The sequence below is a fragment of the Cynara cardunculus genome (genome assembly GCF_001531365.2).
Source record: "Cynara cardunculus var. scolymus isolate 2C chromosome LG 12, CcrdV1, whole genome shotgun sequence".
In the NCBI taxonomy this organism is placed as follows: Eukaryota; Viridiplantae; Streptophyta; class Magnoliopsida; order Asterales; family Asteraceae; genus Cynara; species Cynara cardunculus.
The window spans coordinates 18504360-18513077 of NC_037539.1; the positions used below are offsets into that span (position 1 = coordinate 18504360).

Here is an 8718-nt window from a genome sequence, read left to right on the forward strand (position 1 = left end):
ATAAATAGTGATTTCCTTGTAATTGTCATTAACAATCGTCATTAGCAGAATTATCAAGATTAGTGCTGTAATTCTTTCTCTCTCTCTCAATCTAATCATTCTTTGATCATATTCTTTCTATCTTTGATGTTCATCATGATTCTTGAAGATTGCTTCATGTTTGTATGATTTATGGACTTATCATATATAACTGTTACAGTATCAACTATTGGGTCAGACGGTCTCCCAAGAGTACACACTGGTCAATGTGCTATCGATACAATATCATTTATGTTAGACGTCGTGAATCCTAGCACAACACAGTGTTACCATCCTACACTGTAGGACTATAGCGTTTTTAGACACTAAAGCTATTTATAGCCTTCTCCTATTACCTCAGGTTTTGAAAGTCAATAGATTTTTATACACAAAATTAGTTGTCAATTAATTTTAATGTAATCATCAAATGAAATATTAAGCACCTGAAACAAATAGTAGACTATAATGCTAATAAGACACAATTGTACTTTCACATCGGCTTTGGTTTTAATTTCCTGTTACACCCCAAGCTAAGGCGTTAGCCCATCATCGCTCGGTTTCTTCTCTCGAAGGATGTAAGGACTGAAAAATAAATAACTGATACGAAAAAGTAAATTACAGAAAGTAAATTGCAAAAAGTAAATTACAAGAAATTGAAATACTGGAATTTAAAGTACTGGAAATTAAATGACAGAAATATAAATGACTGAAAGTAAATTGCTGGAAATTAAAATACAGAAAAGTAAATTGCAGTAAAGTAAAGACTGAAATGTAAATGACTGAAATATAAAGACTGAAATGTAAAGGACTGAAATATAAAGACTGAAATGTAAATGACTGAATTATAAAGACTGAAATGTAAATGACTGAAATTAAATTTCTAATAACTAAATATTATTAATTAATATTAAACTAAGACATGATGGAGATTGGTACTTGATGGGATGAAGAAGTGACTAATGAAAGCATGGAAAGAAGAGTTTGACTTTGAGGAAACTTGCAAAACAAGTAACGAAACTTGCAACACAAGTTTCGTTATAAAGACCGAAAAGGTTACTTGCAAACTCTTAAGAACAGATTATTTAGTCTACGTAAATTAGCCGTGAGCCGCAAAGGATGAAATCCAATGTAAAGCAACAAATATCGACTAATTCGTAACTCGTAACAAAGGTAAGAAAACGTAACGTAACTTGGAAATAAAAACGGAAATGAGATGAAGATTAAATACGAGCACTTGAATTAAAACTTGAAAACGTAATCACAACTTCATTTCACAAAAGTCGGTTCTTGGTTGGAAGCAAGAAAAGCGAAATCATGAAACCGAAAGCAATAATCTAGAGAATATTTAACACAAAGATTAATTGGAAGGAAGCATCAAAAGTGTGTAAATTGGTAAATAAACCCAAGCCTTAAGCCTCTATTTATAGGTTAAGGGAGTTTGCTTAATGGGAGCCACCTAATAAGACCAAAGGCTCTTCAAAAATGGGCTTTGATCGGGCCCAAGGTCGTTGACCACTCATTCATTAAGGAGCAGCCCAAGAATTCTCGGTCCAGGAAAAAGTGCAGCTCACGGACAGGTACTACAGGATTCTGCCACACCTAGTCCTATAGGACTGCTGCAGGATTTGCCCCAAAAATCATCAAAAACCTGCATAAACAGGGGGTTAACATTAGATATGTTATATTAGTACTAATATATGAAAATGACATAAAAAGACTCAATTAAGACACTAATGGGTAAATAAAACAAAGGAAGATGGTTAAGAAAATGATGTAATAAGGTTAATAAATTAACTCTTATCACTCGCGTCGATAGGAGGGGTACTCGATCACGACATCGAGATTGTCTCTGGTGATGAGCATTAAGAGCAACGTTCCACCATCTTTTGATCATCCACTGATGTTGACGCTCTTAATTGGGTGAGGACTTACTCTTTTGTTCATGCTTGCTTCGCTCCAGCGCTTGTCCCGCTCAGCCAGTTTCAGGCTTTTCTCGTGCTCAGCTTCTGCAAGAGAAAGGAGCTTAGCTTGGGCTTGGACAATGTTCACCTTCTTTTTGGAATTTCTCTTGGGAAGAACTTTCTCAGCTAGACACTTGGCCAGCTTTTGGCTGTCCTCATTCTGCTTCTTTTGAAGTTTTAGCTCTTCCTCAACTCTTAATGCCTCGAGTCTCTCATCTTTGGTCAGGAAGTCGAACTCACCACCACTAGAGGTACGAAGAGGGATTTTCACTCTAGTCTGGTCGAGTTAACCCATGATCTAAGTCATCTGCTGGTTGATGGGAGTGATGTAGATAGGGTTCTCAGGGACCCATTCCAGCCGACCGCAACTAGTAGATGGAATTTCGAGTTGATATAAAGAAGTAATGACTATCTGAGAGGTAGAGTCTTCATACAAGGGTTCAGAGGTTTTGAAGAGTACCTTTAAATTTCCTTCTTCAGCGACGCCTTTGCCTTTCAACGAAGGGCCCTGGTTCCTTTCAGGCACAAACTCTTCTTCCTTTCGCTCCCCCTGGGATGCGAAATCCTTGAGGGCAACTCCTTTAGTGGCAGTTGTTGGATGCTGAAACTGAATGGTGAAGTCATCTTCATCATCATCGTCATCATCGCCATCAAGATCACTGCTGGAGTTTGGAAGATCAGGTTCATCACCTTCTTCGTCATCTTCTTCATCTTTCACATCAGCAGCAACATGTGTAGAGGTGATGGGAAGGTCATCATCACGAGGGATGGCATCAACCTCCTCTGCTATAGCAGCTTCGCTGGAGGTTGGGATAGCACATGCAACCTCAGCATCAGCTTCAGCTCTAGGAGCTTCAACTTCAGCTTCATTGGTTGTTGGTTTAGCAGATGGTCCAACAACGTTGAAACTTATCTCCTCCTCTCTGGCTAAGGCTTGAGAGCATATGCCAGAGAGTTGGTCAGGTTGTTCGTTGCTTCTCGCGTCTCATTAAGACGGTTCATTAACTATTTCTTTTAAAAACGAAAAGGTTTTGAAGAAATTTGAAGAGTCACATTCAGTGATAGGAAGATCACTGAATAAACCTTTTAAAACATTTTAATCCCTGAAAAAGAAAAGCTTCAGTGATGGTTTTGTTTTAAGAACTGAAAATAACTTAGAAAAAATATATTTTCATAAAGACTTTAGTGTCAGTGATAAAAGGATTACTGAAACTGACATTTAAAAACATTTTAATCACTAAAGATGGAAAGTTTCAGAGATCATTTTGATTTTTAGGAAAAGATAAGTATGAAAGAGATATACTTACATGAAAGTGTTCAACGAGCAAAAGAATCACTGAACAAACTTTTAAAGCATTTTGATCACTGAAGAAAGAAAGCTTCATTGACAGTTTTAAGTTTTAAGAAAAAAGAATAAGTAAACATACCTTAGAGAGAGTAGATACATTTACTCAAGAGTTCAGTGATAGAGATAGAGCACTGAATCATTTCACTTACTGATTGATGTTATAGTTGCAGAAAATTATTCTTCAGCGTTTAGCATCTCCAGTTCGCTGATCAAGATGTTAAATCTTGTCTCATCAAGAGGCTTGGTGAAAATGTCAACGAGCTGATAAATTTTTGGAACAAAGTAAAGTTCAATGTCACCATTCATAACATGATCTCTTATAAAATGATATTTGATCTCTATATGTTTGGTCTTGGAGTGAAGTTCTGGGTTGTTTGTGATTGCAATAGCACTGGTGCTATCACAATAGACTGGAATCTTTAAGAGCTGAAGAGCGTAGTCTTTCAGTTGGTTTTTCATCCAAAGAACTTAAGCACGACAACTTCCAGCGGCTACATATTCAGCTTCAGCGATTGATGTCGACACTGAGTTTTGTTTCTTACTTGTCCAGCTCACCAACTTTTCATCTAGAAGCTGACAGCCTCTAGTTGTGATTTTTCTATCGATCTTGCATCCTGCAAAATCATTATCCGAATAACCTATTAGGTCAAAACTTGAACCCTTAAGGTACCAGAGATTCAAATTAGGAGTTCCCTTCAGGTATCTGAAGATGTGCTTACAACGATCAGATGGGATTCCTTAGGTTCAGATTGATGTTGTGCACATAAGCAAGTAGAATACATGATATCTAGTCGACTAGCTATTAGATACAACAGGGAGCAAATCATTCCTCTATAAACAGTAACATTTACAGGCTTTCCATTTGGATCCTTATTGAGAGAGAGTGGAGGAGCCATTGAAGTCTTCATAGATGAGTTATTTAATAGATCAAACTTCTTCAGCATATCACGGACATACTTACTTTGACTGATAAAGATACCTTTATCTTCCCGAGTGCTCAGCTTTGCCCCAGAAATGGAACTAACTTGAGGGTCGGTATACGTGATTGCTTGATATAAAGACCTAAAAAGAAGGTTAGTTCTCCCATCATGCTCATCTGGTATTCTTTCTTCATGTGATCAGCGAATCGAAAACATAAAGAGAGATTAGTGGACCCAAAAATAATATCATCGACATTAATTTGGACTAGAATGATATGACCTTTAACTTTCCTATGAAATAAGGTTTGGTCAATCTTTCCACGAACAAATTTCTCAGAGATGAGAAACGAGGAGAGGGTATCATATCAGGCACAGGGAGCCTGTTTTAACCCATAAAGAGCTTTATCCAAACGATAGACATGGTTTGGATACTTAGGGTCAAGAAACCCTGGAGGTTGTTCAACATAAACTTCCTCTTGAAGTTTTCCATTAAGGAAAGCACTCTTTACATCAATTTGGTAGACTTTGAAGTCTCTATGGGTAGCAAAGGCTAGAAATAGTCGAATTGCTTCGAGTCTAGCCACTGGTGCGAAGGTTTCGTCATAGTCGATTCCTTCTTCTTGTTTATAACCCTGAGCAACAAGTCGATCCCTGTTATGGCTTACCACACCTTCTTCATCTAACTTGTTGCGATAGACCCATTTGGTGCCTATCATTGTCTTGTCAGATGGACGTGGGACAAAGTACCATACTTTGTTCCTATCAAACTCAATGAGCTCCTCTTGTATAACAATGACCTAACTAGGGTCTGAGATAGCATCATTGATCTTCTTGGGTTCAACTAAAGAGAGAAAGTTGACAAAGAGACAGATATTACCGAGACTACGATGAGTCTTGATACCTGCACCTGGATTACCAAGAACTTGATGAATTGGATGGTCTTTAGTCCATCATTGAGCTGGTAGAGGATTATCATCTGAGTATAGAAGATCAGGAACAGTGGATGAGGCTTCAGCTACACTATCTTCAGCGATTGGAACAATTGCTAAAGGAGCCTCAGAGTCAGCAACTAAAATAGGTTCAGATGCTGAAGGCATTTCATTTACTGATCAATGTTTGAAGTAGAAAGAGGAACACTTCTAATGGGCACAATAGCAATCTTTGAAGAAGACATGTTGGTGTGACTAGCTGCAACTGAATGATTAATGGTTCATCTTCAGCTTCTAGGGCTTCAGTGTTGAGAGGCACGCTGAAGGAAGCTTCAGGTTGTCCATAATGAGAGAACATCCAGTTTTCTAATTCATATTCATCATTTAAGATGGGTTTTGAATTAGCTGACTGAGATTCATCAAAAGTGACATGAATAGTTTCTTTTATCGTTTGTCGGCATTTGTTGAATACTCTGAAGGCTTTGGATACTGAAGAATATCCAAGAAAGATTCCTTCATCATCTTTGGGATCGAACTTTCCTAGTTGATCACGATTGTTGAGAATATAACATGTGCAACCAAAGATTAATAGAAAGCTAATAGAAGGATTTCTTCCATGGAAAAGTTCATAAGCTGTCTTCTTGAACCTCTTAATGATCAGCGACTGATTTTGAGTGAAACAAGCAGTGTTGACAGCTTCAGCTCAGAAATGAGTAGGGAGATGGGACTCGTTGAGTATTGATCGAGCAGCCTCAATGATTATTCGATTTCTCCTTTTAGCAACCCCATTTTGCTGAGGAGTTCTCATTGAATAAAAGTTGTGAGAAATTCCCTTGTCCTCAAAGAAGTTATCCATAGTACTATTTTTGAATTCAGTACCATGGTCACTTCTAACAGATCGTACTTTAATGTTGTTAAGCAGTTTTATTTTCTTGATGAACGATATGATGTCTTCAGGTGCTTCGCTTTTGGATCTGAGAAAGAAGATCCATGTGTACCTGGAATACTCATCAACAATGACAAGTGTATACTTCTTTCCAGCAATAGATTGCACATTGACAGGATAGAAGAGATCCATGTGCAGTACCTGAAGAGGCGTTGTCACTAAAGAGATTTGCTTTGATTTAAAGCTAACTCTTGTTTGTTTTCCCTTCTCACACGCTGAGCAAAGAGATTCCTTTGAAAAGGAGTGTTGAGAAAGACCAGTGACTAAATCATTTCTAGACAACTCACTGAATGTCTTGAAGTTAAGGTGAGAAAGTCATTTGTGTCACAACCACTTAATATCTGACGAGGCTTTTGAGAAGAAACAACTATTCTCAGTGATAGGAGAATCCATATTGATGATAGAGACATTCTCTAGACGAGAACCAGTCAAGGCAACCTTATCATCTTTGTCATAGACATAGCATGAATTCTTGGAGAATTTCACCGTGTAGTCTTTGTCACACTGTCGACTGATGTTGAGGAGGTTGTGCTTCAGTCCTTTAACGTATACAACACATCTGAATGTGGTTGCACCATTGGTTAATATACCAAAACCTTTGCTATATCCTTTTCCATTACATCTAAAGGTTACGGAAGGTCCTCTTTCTTCCTTGTAGTTGAGGAGTAGGGATTTGTCTCCGGTCATATGCCTTGATCATCCACTATCTAGATACCATATGTCTTTGACTTCCTACACAAGGGAATGGTTTAAAAATTATTTTGGTACCCATCTATTTGGGTCCAGCAATGTTCGAGGCTTCATCTACCGAGGCTGAAGAACCAGCGTCAACAGATGGCTTCACTGAACCTGGTGAGGTTTTAGTGGAAAAGGGAAAAACCTCTGACGCTAGTGGGATTGAGTTAGTGGGTGACTTCACTGAGCCTGATGAAGAGGCTTTAGTGGAGGGAACTACAACATTTGATACAAAAGACTTAGCATCAATAGTTGTCTTCATTAAGCCTGAAGGAGAGGCTTCAGTGGTTTTCTTCACCTTGGTTGCTTTAGCAGCCTTAGTGGTTGATTTCGCTTTGGTTGATTTCTCAGCCTTAGATACTTTCTTGCCCTTAGCTGGTGGGCCGACCTTGGTGGCAGAGGGACACTTACTGGCAATGTGTGTAGTTTCACCACAATGCTTACACTTCCTATAGCTGAAAGTAGCTTTAGGCTAGGAAGTACCAGATTTGAAGAGGGACCAGCTCCAACGATTCCCTTCTCATTAGTTCTAGGAGGAACTTTTGAGGATTTGGAGTCCGTAGGTGAAGCATTCACCTTGAGCTGAGACTTAGATTTCTGAGAAGGTTTAGATTTCTTAGTCCCTGAAGAAGAAGAAGGTTTAAAAGCTGAATGAATGGATTTAGATCTATGTGACTTGTTAGTCTTCTTGGGAAGATGTGCTTTGATAATGGATTTACCCTTGTCTTTACAACCTGAATTCGAAGGTGTTCAATCAAGATGACTCTCAGTTAAAGAAGACTGAGAGAAAGAAGTGTCGGGAATGGAAGTGAGAAAGGTGTCAAACTTGAGCATGGACCTGTCAGTGACACTGTCTTCCTGATCATAGGAAAATCCTGGACCAGTCTTTATCTTAGCAGGGATCTGAGCGTTAATGATCTCTGAGGCCTTGACAAAGGCTTTGCACCATCCTTCTATAGTAGCCTTCTCATCCCTGAGTTTAGCAATTGCTTGCTCACGCTCAGCTATAGCCTGTTCGCATTTGACAGTGATGGTTTGGTTTACAATGACCTGATCCTTAAGATTTTCTTCAACCTTAGTCATCTCTTTGATCTTTGAATGAAAAATCTTCAACTGTTCTTGAAGATCAAGATTAAGCATTTCTTCTTTATACTTGCCATTCAGGGCATTGTAAAGGTCCACCGTCAGCGTGTCTAATGTTGATAGGTTAGAGGAAGAAGAAGAAGAGGGTTTATTCAGGATATATACCTGAGCAGGTGAGGATGATGAGGGATCATTTGAAGTTGATGTCTCTGGAGCTTCCTCTTTGACATCTTTGGCCATTAAGCAAAGATAGGCCGCATCTTTCTCATCAGATGATGATTCATCAGATGAATCATCCCAGTCGTGCTCTTCAGCGACAAAACCCTTGGCCTTTCACTGAATGTTCTTCATCTTCTTATACTTCTCCTTTAGTTTCAGGTATTTATCATCCCTGGATTTGAAGAAGGATGGGGATTTTGAAGATGGCATCACAGCCTTATTAGTCCTATATTCACCAACAAAGTGACCTTTGCGGCGACAGTTGTAGCAGATCGCTGAAGCCTTGTCTATTTTATTAGACATTGGCTTTTCCTTTATAGCCAGCGAAGGAGATATGCGAAAGTTACTTTTATTGGCGAATCTCCTAAGGGTGCGTTTGGTACGCAAACAAGACAAGACAGGATAGAACAGAACATGACAGAATAGGACAGGACAGTTGTTCAGCGTTTGGTAAGACATGACAGGACTGGATAGAACTGGTTAAAATGACCAATTTACCCCCCAGTGAGCTGTTTAGTGTTTTTTCACTAAATAATCAATATAAATGTTAAAAATACGG

The 8718-nt window shown here is 38.7% G+C and overlaps 1 protein-coding gene across 1 annotated transcript; it reads right to left on the bottom strand.

Annotated features, from left to right (window-relative positions):
- Positions 1 to 1585: 1585 nt before the first annotated feature.
- LOC112523757 (rRNA-processing protein EFG1-like) lies at positions 1586 to 8180 on the bottom strand. The gene is made up of 5 exons (XM_025133433.1): positions 8106 to 8180; positions 7804 to 7868; positions 4307 to 4389; positions 2440 to 2912; positions 1586 to 1666 (listed from the first exon to the last, which is right to left on the bottom strand). The coding sequence occupies exons 1-5, from the start codon at positions 8178 to 8180 to the stop codon at positions 1586 to 1588; spliced, it is 777 nt and encodes a 258-aa protein (XP_024989201.1).
- Between the last annotated feature and the right edge of the window lie 538 nt (positions 8181 to 8718).